At 36.8% G+C, this 26,254-nt stretch overlaps 1 protein-coding gene across 6 annotated transcripts in view; it reads right to left on the minus strand.

Moving 5' to 3' along the window:
* The window catches only part of LOC110958083 (transcription factor 4-like), a 313,148-nt gene that overhangs the window by 168,574 nt on the left and 118,320 nt on the right, over window positions 1–26,254 (minus strand). For all 6 annotated transcript variants that reach the window (XM_051938852.1, XM_051938848.1, XM_051938849.1 and 3 more), the window contains one exon: window positions 5,374–5,432. In XM_051938852.1, coding sequence (XP_051794812.1) covers window positions 5,374–5,432 — 59 coding nt within the window. The remainder of the gene's footprint in view (window positions 1–5,373; window positions 5,433–26,254) is intronic.

A 26,254-nucleotide genomic window follows, 5' to 3' on the forward strand; every position in this document is an offset into this window, starting at 1 on the left:
GCCACAGCTGGATGTAAGAGGAGGTTAGAAATAAAAGATGGATGGATGGATGGATGGATGAATAGATGGATGGATGAATGGATGGATGGATAGATGGATGGATGAATGGACAGACGGATGACAGATGGATGAATGGATGGATGGATGAATAGATGGATGGATGAATAGATGGATGGATGGATGGATGAATAGACGGATGGATGGATAAATGGATGGATGGATGATGAATAGATGGATGGATGGATGGATGAATAGATGGATGAATGGATGGATGGATGGATAGATGGATGATGGAAGGATAAATGGATGGATGGATGGATGTATAGATGGATGGATGGATGGATGGATGAATAGATGGATGGATGGATGTTTTGGTAGATGGATGATGGATGGATGGATGAATAGATGGATGGATGGATGTTTTGGTAGATGGATGATGGATGGATGGATGAATAGATGAATGGATGGATGTTTTGGTAGATGGATGATGGATGGATGGATGAATAGATGGATGGATGGATGTTTTGGTAGATGGATGATGGATGGATGGATGAATAGATGGATGGATGGATGTTTTGGTAGATGGATGATGGATGGATGGATGAATAGATGGATGGATGGATGTTTTGGTAGATGGATGATGGATGGATGGATGAATAGATGGATGGATGGATGTTTTGGTAGATGGATGATGGATGGATGGATGAATAGATGGATGGATGGATGTTTTGGATGATGGATGATAGATAATATGAAGAAATGAATGAATGGTTAAACGAATCAATGTTATTCGTTAAAAACAATACTAATGATGAAACTGGTGAGTTTAAAATGCACTAAATGAATGAGTAGAAAGATGAATAAATAAAAGCTCTGGACTGAAAAGTCTGAATAAAGAAACTAATCAGCAAAAAACTGAATCAATAAATGACTGGAGCAGCGGCACAAACTGAATGAATCGACTAACGACCGAGGAATGAGTGAATAAAACTAATTCAGACTGGACCAGCGGCTTCATTTAATTGGTGGAAAGATGAAAACTGTTCCAGTCTGACTGACACATTTGGCATGTCGTCGTGTGTTTTTTTATTTTTTATTTTGTGCGTCTTTGTTCGGGAGGTTGCCACGGCCAAATCCTGTCCTCAGCGCAGAAAGCTTCAGATCAAAAGACAGGAAGGCCTTTCTAAACTCTGAAAACTAGCGAGTCCTTCACATGCCACACCGAGGTTTTTTTATTTGCTTCAGTCCACTTTCTGTCATCCTCGTTCGGTAATGGCTGCCCAGTTGCCCCGGGCAACCAGATCTGGACCAGCGTCAATCATTTTGTTTGGTCTGATCAGACGGTTGGCAGCAACTTCTGCCGTTATGAGACAGATTCTCCGTGTCCAGAACGTTTAACATGCACAACGTGGGTCGTGTGGAGCATAAAATCTGTAGCATCCAGTTCTAAACACGGTAATAATAATAATATAGTTCATGTTTTATGTAGAATTTTACTGTAAAAAAATCCTGTAAAAAGACAAAACTGAAAATCTGGCAGAAAGGGTGAAAGAAAAAATATTTTTAAAAATGTAAAAAAAAAAAATAGGGGAATAATTCAACATTAAAAACTAAAAAACCTGTGAAAATAACAGAAAAAAATAGTAAAATAATTATACTTTTAATTGAGCAGCAAAAAAAATTTACAGTCACACATTCCAAAAAAAAAACAAAAAACTTAACGAGGAAAATCTGTAAAATAAGGTTTAAAAAATAGTTAATAATTTTTCAATATTTAATTTTCATGTTTTTCTTTTAAATTATTTTTTGGTGTTTTAAATACTGCGGGAAAAATGTTCTGACAAAATTAAAATTGTGCTAATTAATATTTTGTGAAACAAAAAAGATTTTTGCTGTGGACTTTATATTTCCATACTAAACAGCCGACAAAACTGGGAAAATCTGTAAAAAAAATGACTATTTAAATATTTATTTTACAAATTTTCTTCCAATTAATGGCAAATATTTAAAAAATTCTAATTATTTTTGCAGATTTTAAATATTGTAAATAAAATAGAAAATTTAAAAAAAAATGCTATTTGCTATTACCAATTTTTGATGTGGACATATTTCTTTAGTTTTTCCCCATTCAAAAGGTAAAAACACCAGATATTTTTTGCAATTTTTTTTTTATATTACCTGCAATTTAACAAAACTGAGAAAATCTGTTAATAGCTGATCCAAAACATTCACTTCTTAAAGTGCACTTGGATTGATAAAGAGTTGAAGGATAAATGGTTCAACACAGTATTTGCTACAACTCTGAACCAATGTGTGGGATTAATTTGGTCTAAATAAAGGTTTAATATCAAATAGATGCTTAGATAGTTCACTGTTAAGGTGTGAACTTTATCCTGCTGGTGGCTCTAAAGGCAGGATTCATCCACTGGGGACCATAAATGTTTTTTTATCCATCAGATGTTGAGATGCCAACAACAAAACTCTACTACAGCTGTTACTTTATCAATCTGACTCCAAACTAGTTGAATAATTTCGTACTTTTGATATGTTTTCCTCGGGGATCCATCAGCCGTCGTCTGATCTCAAACATCTTGATAATTTTTTCACACATTCGTAATAATCGGAAACAGCTTTTTAGAGCAACTTTGATTCCCCAATCCAGGAATCTTTGATAAGTTTTAATTAACGAAAAGCAACATAAACGGGGAGCGGATCAGACTGAACGTATGCAACGTTTCTTTAACTCGCCGGTCATCAAAAATACGGCGAGAACATCAAGCCCCGCTGCTTTTAATATTCCACCGGCAGAATCAAACCTCAACATCTGTATGTCTTCTTAATTATCATCAGCGGTTTCTGGCGGATGCATATGGTCCACGGGAACCCAGTAGGAAGATTACAGTCAAAACCAAAGTCCTCACAACACCTGCTGCTACTGTCGTCCTTTGAAAACAATAATCCTTAAAGTTAAAATGAATAATTATTTGTGTTGTGAAGTTGGGAATAACTTCTGGAAAACAAAACAAAGAAAAGCAAACCCTGTAACAGATGTTGTTTACAGCGGTGACGAGGACGAGTGACACGAACGGAGCTGAAAGAGTCGCACAGTTTGATGATGTGAACTTTAAACGACGGCGCATTAATATATTTAACATACGCACCGCGTAGAAGTTGGAGGAACTTTTCAGGAGATGAACTTTTTTTAGATGAAAATTACAAATGTGAGCGAGAAAATGCAACAAATCCTGCAGCTAACAGCATCTACAAACCATCAAAACACCACTTTAAAGCTGCATTTATCCATTTCTTTATATTATTGATGGATTAAATTGCTAATTGAATGGATGCAACGTGTTATTATTATGGCAAATTATGGCAAAACTACCAGTGAACACCAGACAATCGGACCAGCTAGAGGTAAATGTAGCCAGACGAAGCCAAATATGAACCCCAAAACCCTCCAATGGGTTTTAAAAGCAAAGTTCTCCTCAAAAAATCACCGAAATTGCACCATTTATTGAAAGAAGCCTTAAAAACAAAAACATTACTTAGAAACTGAAGAAATTTTAACTAAGTTGAACTTCTAATTTAAGAAAATTAACCAAATCTGTCCTTAAAATTATGAAATTCCTATAAAATCATTCGACCCTTCAGTAAAATCACCAAAATGACACCATTTATCTGAAAAAGAAGCTGTATAAACATTAAGCATTGCTCAGTAATTGAACTAACCATGTTTAACTTTGGATTCTGTTGAGAAAATTAACCAAATCTGAACCTAAAATTGTGATATTTCAATAAAATAATCCTATTCGGCAATGCTCTCCTCAAAAAACATACCAAACTGACACCATTTATCAGAAAAAGAAGCCTTAAACACGAAGAGTATTGCAGGGAAATTGAACTAGTCATGTTTAACTTTGGATTTTGTTATAAAATTAACCAAATTTAAGCTTAAAATCACGACATTCCATTAAAATCACTTTATTCTACACATCATTCAGAAGATGACACCAAAGTATAACAATCTATTTTGACCAGACTTTGTAAAAATACAAAAAATCTTGCATATTTTGGCTAAAAGTTAAATCTAACACGGCAACGACCAACAGTTATGTCACGAATGTTTGTAGAGACGCCCTTTTTTCCAGTGTTGATAACACCTGTAGCCACTTAGGAAAATGCTGTACATGCTGATGACATTATTTTCTAGACTTGCGAGGTAAATAATCAAAGAAATCAAAAAGTTTCCCCCAGTTTCTTCGATTAATGGCATTACAACTTTGTCAAAAAGCAAATTTTTGAGTTTTTTTCTACTTCTAGTCATAGTTTTTTTTTATTTCCGCAGCGGTCCACGACTTTTTACTGCCGTTAAAAATGAAGCGAGAGTGAAGAAAAATGTCACAAGAGTCAAAAATGTCAAGAAACTGCTTGAAGCTTAGATGCAAATAAACTCTGTGGACATAAAGACTCTTTTTACGTGATTATGCTGTGCTGTGGCTTCTGTTTGCTTTTTTTTTAGACATTATTTCCCAACAAAAACAGGAAATAATGCCGCTCTAAGCATGAAAATATAGATCAGAAAAGGATAAAATTCACAAAAATGCATACAGTGGACTCAAATTTGTAAAGAAAATATAGCAAGTACATATTTATTTATATATATTTTGAAATATTTGTAATGATTCATCTTGAATCTGTGACTATATACAATTTTTGAACCAGTTGAATGTGATTTTGAGCGACTAGCTAAGCCTGTCCATCGTATAAAACCCACATTTGGTAGAATGGAGTCAGTGTTTGGATGTCAGCACTTCAAAAACAGTGCAAATATTCCTTTTATTTACCAACTTTTCTCACATTCTCTTCTTCTTTCCTTTAAAATACAGTCACCTCCAACTGCACAACTCACTGAATATCTGCACGATCTTGACCACTTCCAATCAAACTGAAGGATGTGATTGAAGTCCATCTTTCACTGATTCCGTTTGTCTTACGTCACCCTTCAGAAGCTAAAAAATGTTCCAACTTTGTGACTTCAAGGCCCCATGAGTCATCCTGAGTAACTTTAATAACCAAGTTACATACTAATTCAGGAAAAAAAGGGGGAAAAAAGCTGCAGCCACATGTTGCTGGAGAACAAAAAGCAGCTGTGACCTGAGAGCACTTTAGTTCGTCCTTGAGGCTTCATGTCGGATCGAGAAACAAGTTTCATCTGCAGGCTTAAAGGTTGTCAGCAACATGAATCTGAGTCATTACAGCGGAATCACGTCCTCAGACGGAGCTCTGAGATCCGATAACTTCACTGGTTTGCCACCAGAAAGACAAAAACAAGCAGAGAAGACTTTAATAATAGCAGGAAGTGAGACTGACCTGATGGCAGTGAGGGTTGGACTCTCTTCCATACGAATACGAACTCCTCTCTGTTTTACCTGGAAGAAGAAAAGAAAATTTATAACGACAGAAAACACATTTATTGGAGTGCACTTTTAAAATAAAACTATGTAGAAAAACGGCAACAAAAATCCACTAAGAAATGGTGGAAGACTGTGACCACTTAAAGACTGAAGAAACTCATTGTTTACCTAAACACACTGACTACAGACGAGCATTTAAACCACTAATGATGGACGTATTTGTTGTATGCAAAAGACAGATTGCAGATTTTTCTAAATTTTACATTTATTTCACTGCTAATGGAAATTAAGGCATAAAAAATAAGCAGGTACCCAAAAAAAATCACAGTATAATAACAACTTAAAGCTATGCTAATCCACTGTAGGTGGAAATCTAGCTAAATTAAGGAGGAACACAGAATATTTAACTCATTTGTCCATTACTGACTTCATTCATTCATTCATTCATTCATTCTTCACACAACCACAATAAATACTAAACGTTTAGTTAGATCAACTGAATATGAAACTGCATCCAATCAAAAGGATGGTCCAGTATCGACATCCGTCCATTCATTCATTCATTCATTCATTCATTTTTGACCCAATAATGTCGACTACTTGACGTCACATTTAATCCGCTGCCAGTTGAAATCAAAATAAGCAGCGACGCCGAATAGTTACTTCATCAATTCATTCATTCACCTATTAATTCTACCAGAAAAAAGTTAAGGTTAACCCAGTGTTAGAAATAGGGCTGCACAGAATAACAACCGCAGATCATTCATTCATTCATTTTTCTCTTAACCACTCAAAGTTACGCCTAATTCACACAATATTAAGGTAATTCATTCATTTTCACTTAAATATACGGAATTTACTGCAGAGACACTTTAAACCACTACTGATGTAAACAGACCATTCATCCATCGATTCACTCATTCATTATTCACGTAAAACACCCGGACTACATGGTTTAATTCAATCCAGCGATGACAGGCTATATGGTTAAAGGCTTAATGCTAAGTTAGATCCATTCATTCTTGATATAATAATGCCAACAGTCCACTGTTGGAAAAAAGCTCATTCAGTCATTTTTTGATTATCAAAGGGATGACTAAAAGTCAATTCACTGCTAAAATAGGCAGAAACACTGAACATGAACTCATTTATTTGAAAATCTGCTTCTTTAACTCCTTTTAACACACATATTTTTGTTCCATACTAAAAAAATAAATGCAAAATCTGGTAGTTTGACTATCGATTAACCAACTGCTGCATGTTCTCAACATTATTCAGCCCCGAGTGAAATAAAAAACAAACGCAGCATTGACTCTCCAACGGTATATTTCATTCATTTTACGGGTTTAATTCATTCACGAGTTCAGCTCAGGAAACAAGGATTTGGAGCCAAAGCCGGTTTTTCTGATCACAGCCGTGTGAGTGTTGTGGATGTTGTTTCTGCTGCTGATCTCCCAGAACAACAAAACGGACATCTGCTGCGCCTGCAATGCATAGATCCACGTACAGACCGAAAGAGGCTTTACGCTCCAGAATCCAGCTTTGAAAACAGGAAACGACTCTTTCATTCCCCGCCTTCTTTTAGGTGCAGATTCACTGCAGATAAAACCGGAAACGAAATCTACAGGTGGAGTGTAGAAACCGTCTCTCAGTAGGGAAAAAAAACAAACAATATTTTCCTGTTGAATTTGTTGAATTGTAATAAAGATAAAGTCAAGACAGGACTCTGAAGGTTTCTCCATGTGTGGTGTGATTCTGCTTTTACCTCCCGTTGGATGAGTGTTGGTCCACGGAGACTCATTAGCCGACTCGCTAAGCAACCGACGCCACCGAGGAACCCAACAGACTCTGGCACCGTACGGAGCACGAGTTTCACACTGAGAGTTCACACGCGACAACGCCGTGATTGATAGCGAGTAAAGGCACAAAAATAAAGCCAAAGCAGCTCTTGCGAATGAGTTGAAACGATCGCCTCGACGTGAAACCCAAAGCAGCTACCTGGAACTGGAGTCGGCGTCCGAAAAACCAAAGAAACCGCAGAAAGAACACCAATAAACACCCCGTTAGGCATGAAGTAACAACCTGCCAACCACAGATCAGCAAGATGAGCTAAATTTAGAAGAAAATGTACAATTATGGACCATTTTAGAGGAAATAAACTGAAAACCGTAGACGGAAATGTCAGTTTTTAGGTCATTTGTAAAGTTTGGTACAGTCGTACATCACTCAAAAAGTATAAATGCTTTTGCTGTATTTGCTTTTAAATTATGGACTGACTGTGTATTAGCAAGAAGAACTAGAATTCAGGAGAAAATGCACAATCAAGGTAGCCTAGCCACGCTAGACCCATGCTCTGAAGACGCAAGGTTCTAGGCACTCTCGACAGGGAGGGAGGCGGGCTAAAAGGTTGTCTATCAAATCACTCTGCAGCAATTGGGTAGGTATACAACCAATCAACGCAACGAATAGGCTTCTAGAGCGCCGGAAATCAGAGGATGCGGTAGTTCGGTGAAGCCTTATTTATACAGTCAATGGGTGAAGCTCAAGTATATTACAGACATGTTAACAGAAAGATTATTCAGAGTCGGTGCTAATGGAGCTCAACGACTGTTGTCGTTTTTGTTGTCGACCCTGGCAGAGAATTAAATTCGTTGCCGTGGGTTGTCTAGTGCGGCTAGGCTAGTTGTTTCCGGTTGTTTCTGTCAGAATCGTCGCGTCTCTGTCGTCACTTCGTTACGCCCGCCTTCTGACTCTACACTTCATGGTGATTGGTCCGGCCAGTTTTAGGAGCATCCAACCTCGAGGCTTACCGAGGGTAACTAGACCCACCCTGGCAGAGAATTAAATTCGTTGCCGTGGGTTGTCTGGCGCGGCTAGGCTACAATCAAGGATCATTTTAGAGGAAATAAACTGGAAAACTTTGACGGAAATGTCAGTTTTTAGGTCATTTGTAAAGTTCGGTGCAGTCGTAGATCAAGTTAAACAATATCAATGTTTTGTCGCAGAAAAAACACCAAAAGATGTCCCAGTATGGATGAAGTAATGCCCTGCCAGCCACAAACCAGCAAGAAGAACTAGAATTCAGGGTAAAATGTACAATCATGAATTATTTTATAGGAAATAAACCGGAAACCTTCGACGGACATGTCAGTCTTTAGGTCATTCATAAAGTTTGGTATAGTCGTAGATCACTTAGTCAGGATTTCGTCTTTCTGTGCAGTTTCTAGGTGTTTTGGCTACTGTGACATTTTCATTCACTGTGGGCTCATTTTTCACTCTGATATAAAGTCCTGCACCTCTGAAAACAGAACAACCATGACTGGAACCCAGAGATGCATCCTGTGTAGCATAACAAAGCTAGAGTGCCGTGAATCTGAATAAAGAGAAAAGTTTTATTTCTTCCATCATTTATTTTGCACCATGTACGACATTTACCAGGCGTTACCAGTACTGGAAGAAAAAAAAAGATTCTGCATACAGTATGTATTTTACTGCATACATGTTTAATTTGTTTCCATGCTTGTTTCCTATCAGCTCTGTTGAAACACTGTCTGCAGGTCAATCAAGATGCCCCTGAATTTTTGTAGTATTTATCCTAACCTTTTGCTGTGGTCACTGGTCATGGTTATAATTTTGTCAGATCTTTAAAATGAGGTCCGCAGAGGTGATTTTATTGGAATGTCACAATTTTTGCTTCGATATGATTTGACCAGAATCGCAACACATAAATGATTAGCTCGCGAAGCTGAAAGTATTCACAGTTTCTGTCTCTGATATGTGCTGCATTTTCTTTCTTTGTTTCACAGACATAAAAGGAAAAGTAATTACTATGTAGAACATGTTTCCCGTAGGTGTCACCAATATTGGAAAAATAGTGACTCCACATTTTTACGGCCTCTACAAACATATTAAACTCCACACATCACCTTTAAAAAGATGCTGAATGTATCTTCCAACAACTGGTTCCTCTGGTTTGCTTACTGGTTAATCAGTTGATCAATGTTTTCTAAATGCAGTACTGAATAATCAATACTATGACTTCCTCACAGGAGTGCATTTATTGACTCCAGAAAGAGGTTTCACCATCTGGAATGTATTGTCCAATGACTTGCTCCTCTGTTGACGGGTTCTGAGCCATGCTGCGTTTACTGGAAACACTGCCTGCAGTTCATCAGAAGGAAACACGAGATGAAGTGATTTTATGCCATTTTTAACGCTTGTTTGGCTGTTTTTTCGTGAAGGAATCTCAGAAAACACACACATCTTTCCGGTTTCTGGCTGATAAATGGTGCTATTTTTGCATTTTTTTAAAAAAAAGCAAAACATTTCTTTTAAACTTCTAATCAGGTTTTTGAGGGTTCAGTGGGTTTAAGAGTTACTTAATTCTTAGCTGAAAATCATATCATTGAATCATAACCTGGTGGTAAGGTAGGAGCTATGTAGCAAGAGATTAAATGGATTCTTGGTTTTTCAGCTGAAGTCTTAGAATGTCTTTGTGCAGGTACACCAAAATTAGAACAACATTAAAAGAAGTTAAACTTCTTTATTTGAATCAACATGTACAACATTTTTCATGACAACAGGCATCACTCATTTTGGAAAAACAGGTTTAGCATGCTAAAGACATTTACCTTATTACTATGTCTACAAACTTAGCATCTTTCACACGACTCTGCACATTAACGTTCTTGGATTTTCAGTTAGAGTTTCAGAATTCGTCCTGCAAACATAAAGCTTGGGCAACGTTGCCTTTCATTGGTGCACCTGCAACATCTGTGTATTTTAGAATTTTGTCCTTGACCATTGTGTAAGTTTGGAACTTTTGTGCAAAGTCATACAGAATCAGCTGCAAAAGTAGAAGAGCACTCAGAAATGCAGTCCTCCTCCAAGGATGCTCATTCCTCCATATGGCATTGTCAGAAATGCAGCATTTGTTTATTAGTTATTGATGATCTGAAATCACAGCAACATAGAATGTGGTTATTTAATACAGATGAACCCACAAACACAATGACCTTGGGCTGATCACAGGCATGTGTTAAGCATGTGTTCGTTATGTATGGATACCAAATCACATGATCTAAATATGAAGCGGGAATTGATGGGACTCAGAAACACCCCATAATTTAATCAAGTGTTCCTTGTATGATTTCCGACAGATAAGTCCTGATAAGTCTGCAGCGGTTAATTTGTAGTAGGATCAAAATCAGCAGACCGAGCGTTCACTTGTCATAGTTACAGTGACACCATGCCGCTATCTGGCAGTGATACAGAAATCTTTAACAAATCCATGGATCCAGACTATAAGCTGCATCACTGCCAAAATCTAATCACTTGGTCCTTGTGTCATTTCTGACCTTCACTGGAAATTTCATCCAAATCCATTAGTCTGTTTTTGAACAATGTTGCTAACAGACAAACACACGCTGATCGTCACGCAACTCCACTGAGTTCCTTCAACCGACCACCTATAAATGCTCAGACTATTAAAGACTTTGTCCGGCACCAAATGCATGCAGACATATTCCTTCTCCAGGATATTTCCAAGGGTTTTTCTGGTACCAGAGCTGAGGAGTCTTTCTTTGATTTTACATCTACACCGTCTACCGTTTGGTATCACTTCTTCTCTTTACAACGAGCACATTCCTGCAGCACAAACCAACATCTGATACACATTTTATGGCCGTGAGAAGAAGAAAAAAGGGGAAAAAAGAAAAAGAAAAGCCGCCCTCACCTCCCCGACAGTCTTTATGGAACATCTTTGGTCAGACGTGTTGAAACATGTGTTTGATTGAAATCAGACATCGCAGCTCTTTAAACGCAGGCCAAGGATTGATCAGAACACGACAAGGAGGTGAAGCCACTTTGGCAGGTAACCGACCATCATTTTAATACACACACACACACACACACACAGCAAAAAAAAAAAAGCCACACACCGAGTGCGTCTGGCTGTGAAAGAGGTGTCTGATGAATTTCGAAAAACCGCCGCTGCGTGGAGACAACAAAGCTAATTTCCTCTCCGGCTTCTGAAGCAGGCTTCCTCTCCGAGCCGCGGGACCACTTCGATGCCTATTTTTACCCGCACAGACCTTCTTCTTCTCCTTCTTCTTCTTTTTGGGGGATAAAACCTTTAAATCTTGAGCCAGTCTAAATATCAAAACCCCACGGTTAGTGTGTAATTACGTCGTGCCGTCGGTGCGGCGCAGGAAAAAAATGGGAGGAAAATGAAGCGTGCACGGCGGTGAAGGGGGCTGGAATCAGGCGTGTATAGACCGGCGCTGAATGCACGCCAACATGGTAGTCGATGCAGAAGAGGTTGATAATTACAGGCGTGCAGAATAGGAATGTGGTCGACTGTGTGTGTGTTGCTGTGTGTGACCGATACAGCGGCCTCGGCTACGACTGATGCCAGCTGGACCGGTTTGGCAAGTGTACAAAGACTCCCACACACACACACACACACACACACACACACACACACACACAAAGTACTAGAAACCACACACACACTCACACCCGTGTAAATGCGTACAATATACATGTATATATATTTATATATATATATATAGCCCTCGTATCCACACACATACACATGCAAATGTACTTTTGCATGGTGCTGGAATATATTCATGCACTGAAGCTTTTAAAAATACTAATTCGGGACCACACACACACACACACACACACACACGTTGATGTATTTAGGTTTGACATCGCGTACACCTCTGCAGAAAACCTCGTCCAAAAATCTTTCAACCGCTGCACAATTAAAATGCATAATATCCGGTGGAGGAAAAAAATTCGACACAAACAGGTACGGGATTCACGAGAAGCTGCGATTTTCATGTTTATTTCTAAAAAAAAAACAAAAAAAACACCTTAAAATGTAAAGAAAACTATGCAAGCATGGGAGAAAAATTAGGATTTCTATGCTTTTTGTAATTTATCTGCAAATATGGTGCATAGAAAGTCATTGATATATTAATTTTTATTCAATATTTCTTCACTATAAAACTCAATAATTGAAGTCAAGAGTTATATTTGTCACGTTTGTATATTATGTGCAGTAAAATGCAAACAATACGTAATAAAACGCATAATCCTCAAAGAAAAAACACCAAAAATTAGAATAATGTCACTAAAAGGAGGTCGATTTTAATGCTGAAGGAGCTAAATTCATTCATTTTACATAAACAGGTGCGGAATTGACCAGATTTTCATGTTAAAATGAAAACAGAAAACCCTAAAACATAAAGGAAAACATGCAAAAAAAACAATGCAGATTTTTTTTTTTTGCCGCTTCTTTTCTGTCGTGCAAAAGTCATTGATATAATAACTTTTATTCAATATTTCTTTACTGTGACACTCAACATTTGAATTCAAGAGTTATATTTGTTACACGCTTCTATATTTTGTGGATTAAAATGCAAACAACACATAATAAAAAGCACATTTCTTAAAGAAAAACTACATAAAATCTGAAAAACGTCACAATAAGGAGGTAGATTTTAATGCTAAAGGAGCTACATTCATTCATTCAGCAGGTCCTTCTTTATATATGCGCGTGGAATGAACTCGAGGTGACATTTAACTGGAACAAACAGTAGAAAAGCACCCCCCAAAAAACAGAAAACGGTCTGTTTTGTAGCATTTACACGCACGGCAGCGATCAATCACACCATGTAGATGCGGGACCTTAAAGTGGACGAGGGCCAACGCTGGCATCAGTTCTGGCACCGCGGCGCTACGTTAAATACCCTGATTTGAGCAAAAAATATATATATTTATACAGCAACCTGTATATACCATTAGGACAATATAGATGTATTTTATCTATAGATACACACACGATAATATGGTTTTTTATAATACGATAAAAAATCATGCAAAAATTGATGTAAAAATGATTTTGGAGGCCTGTATTAATAATCCCATGCCTTTATTTCTGTATAGAAACGTCTCCTTTTTTCCAAACACACACTCAAAAATTCCAAAACCACAATTAAGTTGCATGTTTGAATAAATAATCTGACACAAAATTCTCAAAATGTTGCCACTTTCACCTTTACACAAGCAAGAAAACTGCATTTATTGTCAAGTTTATGCAGAATAGTGCAAAGATGTAGCTGCAGTGTGCTATTTTTTGGTGTTTTCGTGCAGATAAAACAAGTTTAACATGAATTATTTGCCTATTTATTTCCATGAAAAGTATTTATCCTCAGTCATGTTGCATTTTATTTTCAGTAGAAGCATAAAAAAAACAATATATGACCTATAAAATGTATAAAATTAGCTGTAAATTGTGTGTTTTTGGGTGAAATTAATGCATAATCTCCCACTATAATTGTCACACGTGAATTATTATATTTCAGTTGCAGAATATGTCAGGTTTATGTAAATTAAAGGTTTTTTTTGCAGCAGGCATTGAGCTCACAGTGACCCTCCAGCAGCAGCTCATATAAATAATTCCAGAAATAAGACTCTTGAGCAGCAGTGGAGCTACGGTTCTTTACTTTTGTCCCGACATGGCGACCTCTTCACCTCCAGCAGCTCTGCAGCCGGAGCTCGTGTATTACACACAGCGACAAAAATCTTTGGTATTTTAATTTGGCTGCTCGAAAAAGAAGAGCAGTATTAAAAAAAAAAAAAAAAAAAAAACAGGAGAAGAAGAAGCAGGATGGGAAGGGTCGACCACGAGATCACAAACCCTGTCACAGACACACATTTATACAAGCACACACTGAAAAAAACACAGAATCTATGACGCTTAATTAATGAGGAAAAAGAACAAGTAGGTTTTAAATAAATGCTTTTTCTTGAAATGAGACCTTCAGATAAATAATAGGTATTAACCGTCTTCTCAACTATGGCACCAGATTAGTGAACTTTTTTATTTTTCTGCAGATGAAGGACTTAAAATGATGCATTTCTATGGATATGAACAAAACAAGACAGGATGTTTTAACACAATAAATGCATTTAATTGTTGATCTGTTTTTGACCCAGATCAGTTAACTTTTCCATTTGTCAACAGATGAAATACCTCTTTTTATCCATTTTAATGCATGTAAAAAAATACTCAGATAATGTAAAATCTTGCCCGTTTTGTTTTTTATACATCAAAAAATATTTAATTATTACTTTTCTTCCTCTTTTCCCCTCTTATTTCCTGCAGTCAGAACAGGTCGTTGTTCTTAATAGGAGACCTCTGACAAATAACTATGGACAGATTATTTAAATTTTGCATTTTTCAGCTGATTATTTACATTAAAAAGACATTTAATTATTCTTTCCACCCCATTTTTAGCAGATTAAAACACTTCTTTTGATTCATTCTAATGCATGTAAAAAAGATACTGAGATAATGTAAAACCTTACCATTTTTTCCCATAAAAATACATTTAATTGGTCATTTTTATTCCTGATTTCTTGTAACAAATGCCTATAAATCCAATCAGAATAGGTCTGATTATTTATTAGATATTTTTTCCAAATTAAATCACATAATTATGTACCCCACTATGAGTTCATCTGGGGGGGAAAAATACTACATTCACAATTACAAAATACTACTACGACTTCTGTACTCTTCAAAATAAAAGCACTTTCATGAATCTCAATGACTTTTTTCAGATCACACTGAATACTGTTCTTTAAAGGAGATATTTTACAAATAAAACCTCTATTATATCCTGATTATTCAGTTTTCCCGTTGTTTAGCAGATGAAACACATATTTTGATGCATTTAATGCTCGTAAAAAATACCAAGATAACAATATATCTAGTCTAGTCATTTTTTGTACATAATAAAATATGCTTAACTGCTCATTTTTTTGATTATTTTTTCCTTCATATTTCTTGTAAAAATGATTATAAATCCAGTCAGAATGGGTCTAGACATGTTAAATATTTATATTTTGTGTATTAGGCGTTCATCTACAAAAAACAAAACAAAAAGCAAAAAATTAAATTCACATTTCTTTTAATCTATTGGACTACTTTGGACCGAATCCCAGCAGATCCTTCTTTTAACTGCTATACTCATCAAAGTAAAAGCACTTCAGTAAGTCTCACTGTTGTTTTATTCAGATTGTACTAAGCATTGTTTCTAGACGAGGTTATAAAATGTGAAAGAACTTCAAGGAAACTCATCAACCTCAGAAGGTTCTTTGACAAACCCACTTTAAAAAAGGTTCATTTGATCTGACGAACACCTCATGTTTTAAATATCTACTAGAACCTCCTCTTGACAGGAAACAGACATTTTAACCGTCAACAATTAGATCTAAAACAGGCTCTCAAACCGTTTACTTAGAGGAACCTTTGAAATTTAGGAGTTGTGTAGATTTCAGGAAATTGTCTCAAACCACAATTTCAAGAAACACTGAAAACACCAATGTTGCCTCAATCTTTGAAGGGCCATTGAGCCTTCAAATAATAAATGACTGTTAAGGTATGTTCTTTGAGCAACAGCTTCATAAACAGATGATGAACCTGTTTTTTTACTTCGAGGAACCTCACCAACCAATTACAAAATCTGGTTACTGAAAAGTCGAGTCTCTAAAACTGAATCTTTAACACCCAAACCTCAGAAGACTCAAAGAAAACCCAACTTTCAAATATCTAATTTGCTAATCGGAGAAAACTCTGACACTTCTTGACAGTTCTCAAACAATTGCTCAGTAATTCAAGGAAAACCCAACATATGGAGCTGCACTACTTAAGAAATGTCTGGATTTTTCCAAATACCTCGAAAAACCCAGATGTTCCTCAATCTTTCGTGGCTTTCTCAGGAACTTTGAGGATTCAAGATGGAAAGACCCAACTGACAAGTTTGTTCAAGAACTTTCTGGTTGTCTGAAAGCATCAGGGCCGATGGATCGAATGAAATGATGAATCAAATTGTCGAAAAAATCCAGAAGATGTGAATCTTCTACACAGTATGCACCATGAGAACCAATTAGACTCCCCACATTGTTAATTAATAGTCAAATTCCAAATCTGTTGATGGTTTAAATCACAGATCGGCTCATATCTTCAGCTCTGTCTGTTTCCACATCTTCTCCTTTTATCTGTTGTCACATTAAAGGCCATAAAAGATGTCCAAATAATGTAAAAGCAAACACCGACTGTCTCAAACCTCTGAAGAACCTCCTCAAAGAAGATTTCAGAGGTTGGCTCCACTTCCTGCAGCCTCTCCCAGAAACCCCACGGTGACGTTTTTCCCCCCGAACACGAACCCAAAGAGGCTCGAAGACGAACTGGAGCTTGTTAGGCGGCTGCAGAGGTACAAAAGGTGGAGGAGGGGAGGTCGGCCCACTCGGCTGGATGGAGCCCATAGAGAAGTCGGTGAGCCACGAGGACCAAATCCCCGCTAATCCACGACGCCGAGGAAACACAATCAGCTCCATTACAGGCTGAGAGCAAACAGGAAGCGGCAGCTCGGCTGGACTTTTAGCTAATGTGACAAAAGCTTCCTCGCTGGGACTTCAGATTGGATTCAACTTTACTGTCGCTGCACAACGACGACATGCAGTTTAGCATCTGAGCAGAAGTGCAAAAGCAGCACATTTTCAATCACATCTGCACCTCTCTAAAGAAGATGCAAGATTTTGTAGTGAAGATGCTGCAAAGAATGATTGAAAAACTCCTTTAGCAACTCAGATGTCCACACTTTGAGTTACAATATGTTTTTAATCAGGTTTCTGAGGTCATGGAGAAACACTGGTGCACAGAACTGGATGTTTTATATGAAACAGACCATTATGTGTCAAAAAAATTCACCTAAAATCACTTGTTTTTCTGATTTATTCATTTCAATTCCATTTTACAGCAGATAAATCACCTCTTTCAAGCCATTTTCATGTATGTAAAATAAATATGATAAATATACTAAATCTTACCATTTTTTTTTACCATAAAAATACATTTAATTGTTCATTTTTTTCTCATTTGTGGTAAAAAATTCCTATGAATTTGGTTAGATAAAGTCTGGAATTTTGTTGGATATTTTATTAACAGATTAGAAAAAATAAAATATGAAATAAAAATACTAATTACATTCACAAATACTCTTGGAAATGCAACATTTATTTATTTTTTATTCACTGTTTCAAGTTCTGACTATTTTTGGACTGAAAACCCACAGAATCTCCTTTCCTGTTGCCCATTTTAATGTCTGTGCTCTTCAAAATAAAAGCACTTCAATGAATCGCACTGGGATTTTCAGATTATACTTGACACCATCTCTTAAAACTTTGTAAATATGATAATAAAACAATAAGAGGAAGTTATTTGGCTCACATTGCAGATGTAAATTCAAATAAAATGTTAAATATGAACTTCTGGTGTGTTTTATTTCGTAAAGATGATCAAATACACAGTGAGAGAATATCAGAGGAGGTAAGGGTCAGTTTCTGGGTATGTTTGGTGACAGGAGCTCTCTTTTCCAACAAACCTAAACATTAGATTAAAGTTTAAATCAAGATTACACAAAGATGAGGCTTTAATCTAAATGTTCTTGCCAATATCTGCAATAAATGGAGAAACATCTCTTAAAAACCCAAATGTGGGTTTCAGTGTCAAGATCCGTCCGAATATTAACCCTAAACCAGACCTAAGAGCAACAAAAAGGTATTTGAATAAGAGCCAAAGTCAGAAACTAAGTCTGTTTAATAATTATCAGCATCTCAGTCCTTCAAAAACATCCAGGATTTTAAAAGGTCACTGCTATTATTTTACCGTTTCCTTTGTGTTCTTTTTTAAACCAGCTGCTTCTCTGACAGGTGTTTTACAGATCAACGCTGACTCGAGACACGACGACACACAAAACCAGACACTCGCAGCACATTATCCAAATCAACTCTGTTGGACTCGCCTACGCAGCAGAAAACCCACAAACCAAAATCACTTTGCACTCTGGTTACGTCTGCTTCCTCCAAACCCAGAACCACGTCCAGACCAGTTCTGCTTTTATTCCCTGTCTTATTTTTATTTTATTTTTTTTGCTCTTTTAAGCATTTGTGACCTTTTGTTTTTTCTTTCGTACGTTTTCTTTTTCTTATTTTGATTGAATAAACGAGGTGCGGTGGGTTTTACAAGCTGCTTCCATCCGGATCTGGTTCCAAGATGGTAAAACGAAGTTCCTGGCCTTTGTAACTCCTTTTCAGATCTTTTATTTATTTAGTCTTTTGCTTCTTTCTTACACCACAAGCATTTACAAAACCTAACTGGTGCTAACTTGGTCATATAGTTAATAACCATGCTAACTGACGGTAGCTCAAAAAACATGTCCATTGCTTTATCATAATGGAAATTTGATCGATTCTAAGTAAAAACCTGCAGAATTTCTGATTTTTCTCATGTCATTTTGCCTCCTGGTAACCATACATGGACTGTGCATCCTCATATTTGCAGAATAATAAAGCCGAATAAACATTATTTCCATTTACTTACAGCATTTTTCAATGTTTTTGGAGTCATTCTGCCTTCAAGTAACCACACGGACACTGCACATCCTCATATTTTTAGAATAAAAAAGCAGAATAAATGTTATTTCCACTCACATGCAGCATAAAGAACGCTGAGGAGTCAAGGTAAGGTGATTAAATGTCACATATTACTGACAAAATATGCAATCAAAGTCATAAAAAGGAGGTCTGAATGTAATAAAAACAGCACCAAACTACCTTAAAATTGGACTTTAAAATGTCTTGGACACATGGAACTGGGTTGAGGTTTGGTAAAATGCAATCGAATTCTGTCCCCAGATTGATATTTCCAGGGAGTTAAAAGAACTGTACTAAAATGTACAGTACTTTCCGATGCAACTAATCTGTGTTCTTGTTTTAACTGACATGTATTTTCTGCCACATTCCCTTCATTTGAAATCAAATACGTTCCTAATCAACACATCTTTTTGCCATTTACTGCTTCACTGTTGCTCCTTTTTTAGCCAGCCAATGATAAATTATTTTAGATGGGTTTTGTCAACCTGGTAAACCAGAAAATGGAAGAAAAGCTGCAAACATGTAGTAAAAGAGTCACATTTAATCCAAATTATGACAGTTTTCCAAACCCTAATCAGGTCACTTTGGTGCCAAACCTTAACCAAGCTTCGAACATGTAGAAGTGTTGAACAGTGTGGCGTTTTCCTGGATCTAACCGTGTAGTTTTGGTGCCTAAAGTGAACCAGAAAGGGATTGAAAACCCATGACAGAAAATTCAACTTAATTCAAACACTGAAGGTCTGAACTCTGGTCTTCCAGGTGAAAGTTGTACCATTGGTTTACAACTCGGACTTTGTCATTTTTTGAAACTGACTTTCATACTAAAAGTCACAAATGATGTTTATTTTAAAATAAAATTCAGTCGTCTAAAAATTTGAATGCAGTTTATCTGTATAGAAGTTAGATTTTTTTTGTGTAGATTTTGTCCCGACTGGTAAAAACTCGTCTTTCAAACTCTACACATTAAGTAGAGGGTCATAAATTAAAACCACTAACTTGTTATAGTATTCAAACCTTGCCTCCATGTTCATTTCCTGTTAAAATACAGTCATTTTAATATGCATCCTTTTGGGCTGTGATGCTACTTCCTGTCTCTGTCTGGTTGGTGACACGTCATGAGTCACATCAAAACTTAAGAATAAAAGTCAAAAACTTCCCTTCAATTAAACATAGAAAACCCAAAGAAACAGGCTTTTAAAGAGGTTTTGAGTTGGCATTTCGACACCAACATTTTAATTTTTATTGCAAATGCGTGTCAATAATTGGTCTCCTTATCAATCAACCCAGAGTTTATTTCTATTTTTTAAAACCCTAAAACCAGCCAGTGTTGACGTCTATAAATCTACACAAGCTGTGGTATGATTTGATTACACTTCTAGTCATAGTTAGTTGTATGTTTTAATTGTTACGCATGTTTTATATCAGATGTAAGTAAAAACCAAACAAGAACTAGAGAAAGACTAATTTGTTCTTTATTATTTATTGTGTTTTATTCCAGATTCAACAAGAGGATTAACGAATAAAAGACAAATCTTGCTTGGATTGAACACAGCTCTCTTAAATGAAATGAAGTCATTTAATGTTTTGGCTGCAGAAAGAAAAAATAGTCTCGATTCATCTGCATCCTAAGCCAAGACGGGTTTTTTTTTAGAAATCTTGGGGTTTCGTTTGACTCAGCTTCAAACATTTCAATGAACAAATTAATTCTGTCCTAAGCGAACAGTTTTGATCTGAAAGGTGCAGAACTTCCATCCAAGACTTTGAAAGGAGCTTTTATTTGGTCACGACCTGAATGTTGAAGTTGGTCGATGGCGTTGAGGATGCAAGGAAGGGAAAATTCGAGACGGTTTTAGCTGCTTTTGATTGGTTATCGATCCAAAAACCAAAAGAAAATTAGCCGTGTCTGGCACGTCTTTGATTAATTTGAACATTTTATCCGCGATCGATTCCATTCCTGCTTTTCTTTCAGATCCATTAAATGACAAAAGAATAAAACACAACAAGATGGAGTTGTTCAAAGAGTCGCTGTCAACGTCTAGACCTTTTCTTTCCCGACGTTGAGAGACACCCGGCGTGAAAGGAAACACTCGGAAGACGTGATCTCCTCTGACACCCATATAATGGGTCCATTTTAATAAAGTATGTGACTAATAGCGCGATTTGACGAGGATGAGATGGGAGGGAAGACGACGAAGAAGAAGAAGGGAAAAAAAGAGGAGAAAGATGGATAGAAGAAGGGTTAAACTCCCTCTTTTCCTGTGTGCCATGTGTGTGTGAGCGATGGGGGAGGGTTGGACGGCACAGACATGAATCATTCTGAGCGATTCAAGCGTTTCCATGACACCGCCGGGCACCGGTCCAGAAGTTTCTACAAAGTCTGAAAGGTAGCAGCAGCGAGCACACAAACACACACTATCACACACTCCAAACAGACTCTCTGAAACCAACCCGCCGGCGACGCATTCGAGACGATCTATATATTTATTCATGGCGTTGTCTTCCCGTGTAAAGCGTAACATTTTTCGGGAGGGGGATCAGCGTTAATTTAACAAACGGCGCTCGATGAGTAACCGTCGTCTAACAGACAAGCAGAGCGCCCAACGCCGCTGCCGTCGGTCCCAGCAGGCATCGATTCCTTGGCACCGGCGCCAGCGAATACATCAAACAACAGATGAACGTATACGAGCGACGAGAGAGACGCAGCATCCAGCTCACATCTGTCGGCTTCCACCTTCAGCCATCACGTCAGGCCGCTGATCGGACCAGATTCTTCTTCTTAATGTTCACTTAATGTATAGACAAGAACGTCCAAAAAGAGAAAGTTTGATCTTTATCTAACATTGCTAGTGGGGATTAGCGAACGAGTGAAATGACTAAAACAGCTCTGAAATGGAATTTAAGCCTCATCTAGATTTGAAAAGCTCTGTTGAATTACTCTATTATTATTTTTAAGTTTCTAAGGTCGTGGAGAAAAATTCATGCATGTTTTGTATGAAATAAACCCTCATGTGTCCAAATAAATAAATCAGACTTCTCATATTTTGCACATCAAATCCAAGACATTTTTTCCATTTTCCAGTCAATGAAGTCTCTCTTTTTAATGCATGTACATAGAACTAAGACAAAAATGCTCAATCTTTTCATTTTTCTAACATAAAAATTACATTCAGTTGTTCATTTGTGATTTTTGTTTCTTATTTCTAGTAAAGAACCTTATAAAGGATATCTAGGAACCATCAAAGACAAAAGTTCAAGGTGTGGATATCTGCAGTGAATTACTGATTTTAATGGCAGCTTTCGCCTCCCTGCCTGCAAATATTCCACCAAAACAATTCTCCCATCAATATTTTGACTGATTAATTGGCACCGTGTTCGATTTAATGTAATAAAACCACATCAGAGCTTCTTTTTTTAATTCTCTGTAGCAGGATGATACTGATACAGTCAGACCGTTCTACACGATGGTCTTTCTAAACGAGACTAATATTTTGTTCTCGTAAAGTTTAAAATGACGCCGTTCTGTTTCAAATGATCAGATTTGCTTGAAACATTTTCATCATAAACTATCGATATTTGAAATGGTATCTGTAAAATGTTAGCTTCATATATCAAATGCTTCAGGAGGTAAAAGTGTTTTAGGAATTGACCGTCAACCAACTTTTAGGAGGGTTTATTCACACGCCAACTCTGTTCCAATGGCTATCTCGGGAACTATTAAAGATAAAAACCTAAAATTTTCTCAATTATTGCTCATCATGTCATTGATTCATAATCTGGAATATTGGACAAGTAGATCAAATAATCTCTGATTATTGTTGAGTTGAAATATGACAAAAAAAAGAATTAAGCTGCCATGAAAAGTTCCATCTTTGAGATTACACAAACAAAAAAAGATAATTAGAAGTCAACTTGTGATATTTTCTTAACTGCATGTAGCTTCATGTCACAAAAATACAAAACTAAACATGTAGAATTCTTTAAAATATGAAATACTTGGTCACAAAAATGAAAAAAGTTGTTGAGCTTTCATAAGTGATTGAGCAGGTTTGATGAATTGTACCACAAAAATTAAAATATTTGTAGATCCAAGAGTCTCTAGAAGGTTTTCCAACTATATTTTTCATTAAAATGAGCGTATTTCTCTTTTACACTGTGTCACTACATCAATATTGCAGCCATGCTGATGTATCGCTGCTTTAAACAGCAGAGATCCAAACAGAAATCTACATATCTATTGACTAAATGCTCGAGAAAATGGGAAACTGAAAGTTCTCTGCACCGACTAAAGCAACTGTTTTGTGTTTTGCTAGTCAATTTATTAAAAGTATTATACCGAAGAAAGTCGCCGCTGTTGATGTCTGTGTACAAAACAGAATTTGAAACAACAAGTCGGTGAGTTCAGCCCACACAGGCTCACAGAACAACAAATACACAGTTTCAATGGTGGAACACAACTTGTCACAAAAGGAAGCTAAATTATGAAAACACAAAGTCTACACAAGCCGAACAAAAATCAGGTTTCTTCTTCCAAAAACAACATCTGCCACCCAAAAAAACGCACTCCTCTCCCAACAAAACAACAAAAACACACCACATAGTACAGTGCTTTAAACTCATCCAGCCGGAGGAGACCTGCAAGAAAACAAGGAACTGGACCGATTAAATCATTATCTGGAGAGAACAAGAAAACATCAGCTTGTTTTCAGTCCCACTTGATCTTTTATTCCTCCTCTGAGGAAACAAGCCGCACTATTTCCAAGGCTAATCTAGCTAATGCTACTATTATGTCCCATTTCCAGACTCCATATTTATTCAAAGCATTTTCAATATCAAGTAAGTTCAGAAAAGTCCTTTTAGTCATTCACAACTCCCTAGAAATGCCACGAGAACCAACACTTTGGTACCAAGTTGGTGCCAAAATTCTAAAAATGTGGTGGTGATTGTTGCCTGGGGAAATCTGTGAATACTAAAAGTGTCAGAAATACAACAACAACTGTAAGTGTAGCAATGGATCTGCTGTAACTTCAGAAAAAAAGGTCTAGAATGGAGATATTCAGTGTTTGAGTTACATGATCAGGGACAAGCTAAAGATGACCAAAAACCAAAATCTAAACACAGACACAGATAATTTGGACCAATTGAAGGAAAAACTTCAAATTTTCAAGATAAATTCAAGAACAGAAAACTCAGAATTCAAGCTCAGAAATCTTCAGTGGTTTCAATTTTACAGGACAACAAAATGTTAAATTATTGTTTGTTCCACAAGCTGCATTCAGAGAGGCTAACGTTAGCTTGTTCAGGCCAACATAATTATGACTCAACCATAGATTGTATAAAAAGGGGAACTTGAAGCTAAAGCATAAGTGCCTTAAACTTGCATTCTTTCTACCAGCCAGCAGGAGGCAACACCTCTGATTGTCTGATGGCATAGAGGTCTATGAGAACATTACATATTTTTCACTTAATTTGCTGCTTCAGTAACCATTTTTCCTGATGGGTTTATGGTCTAAACTGGTAGCTTTAAGACTGTTTGAATATAGCATGATGTTCAATTTGTAAATAATGATCCTATTTGCAGTAAAATAGATGCTAAAGTAGAGCATATTTTACTGGTTCCTTGTGATAGGCTGGACACTACTTTATAGGCATTAAATCAGTTCTCAGTTAGATCCACTGCTCACCCTGTTACATTAGATTCCTAAAAACCAAAGATGGCGACAACTTAATTTTAACCTCAAGGCTTCATAACAGTTAGTGGGACACCATAGTAACTACAGATATCTTTTATGGGTAGTTTTTCCGTTACATTTGTATAAATATAATGTTCTACTTGCTTTTGTTTGTGTTGGCGCTTTGTGGGTTTATTACAAACTGCATTCATTTGATTGATTTCATACTAAAAATTATGGATATTCAGTGGCATTAGCACTGATTTCTGTCACTGTGGCATCCATACGGCCTACACAGTAGTAGTACATTGAGGTTTCTGGCACTTATAAATCATCTTTCGCCTTCCCTAACAGGATTAGTGTCACACGAATTGTCTCGTTGTTGAATGGTGCCATACAATAAACTGGCCTTGTACGTTCAGCTGACAAGTTGAGCATATTCAGATAAAAATAATGGAGGATAATTATAGCGCCACGAGTAACAGAAATGTATACATACACTTCTTGATTTTTTGAATTTGTTGACTGAGAGTTTTTTTTTTATTCTTATTTAATTAATTTATTATTATTAATAATAATAATAATAATAAAATTGTATGATAAATGCAAAGCACAACAAACAAGAGACGAAGGTAAAATAATGCCTGAAAAGGAGTTGGCTACATGTCTGTTTCCCACAATGCAATGCACAAAGGCAATGGTGGAGCATGTGTAAAGTAAACCGCGTGGAGAAAGCAACCAAAATACAAGTATTAGGTACAAAGAAATCACTAATTTACTTCGATCTCTCCATCTTAAATGTTGGACTTCTAGTGTTTAGAACACACTGTACACTATGGTACTGGAACTCATCCATTTACCTCCATTTTTATAAAATAACAGTACTTTTCAGCTCAGTAACGCCAATTCGAACCCAATGGTGTACTTAAAGAACAAAAGAGGTGTGTGTAATGTATGTGGTAATGCAAGAAAACTACAATTTGCTGCGAAAAGTGTGTTGTTCTGTAAGGCTTGTTGTCTTTGTGTGGTTGCAGACGAACTGAACATTCAGCTGCAGCCGTCACATTTGCTCCCATGTGAATGAGCAGAAAATCAGTAATTACTTTGATCTTTTCACCTTAAATGTTGGACGTATAGTATAGTATAGTGGTGCTTGAACTCATCCATTTACATCCATTTTTATAAAATAAAACGGCTTTTTAGCTTGGCGACGCCGATTCAAACCCAGTGCTGTACATGAAGCAAGAAAGAGGTGTGTGTAACGTATGTGATAATGCAAAGAAAACTATAATTTGCTGCCAAAAGTGTGTTGTTCTGTAAGGCTTGTTGTCTTTGTGTGGTTACAGACGGACTCAACATTCAGCTGCAGCCGTCACACTTGCTCCCTGTTCATGTGAATGAGACCCAAATGAACCGGGGCCCCCCTTTTCCTCTCGTTACCAAACAGCCTTCATTATCCAGGAAAAAAAAAACAAAAAACACAGACCCCCTCCTCCAGCCGGGAATCAATAGACAAACAACACAAACAACAAACCACCAGAACCGACCAGGACTTTTAACTCAACTCATTCCTTCAGCTCGAGCAACTGCGAGAAAAATCACCAAAAAAAAGAAGAAGCTAAAATTACGTCTTTTTATTGTCTGTGTTTGAGTTAA

This window comes from Acanthochromis polyacanthus, chromosome 18 (genome assembly GCF_021347895.1).
Source record: "Acanthochromis polyacanthus isolate Apoly-LR-REF ecotype Palm Island chromosome 18, KAUST_Apoly_ChrSc, whole genome shotgun sequence".
Classification (NCBI taxonomy): domain Eukaryota; kingdom Metazoa; phylum Chordata; class Actinopteri; family Pomacentridae; genus Acanthochromis; species Acanthochromis polyacanthus.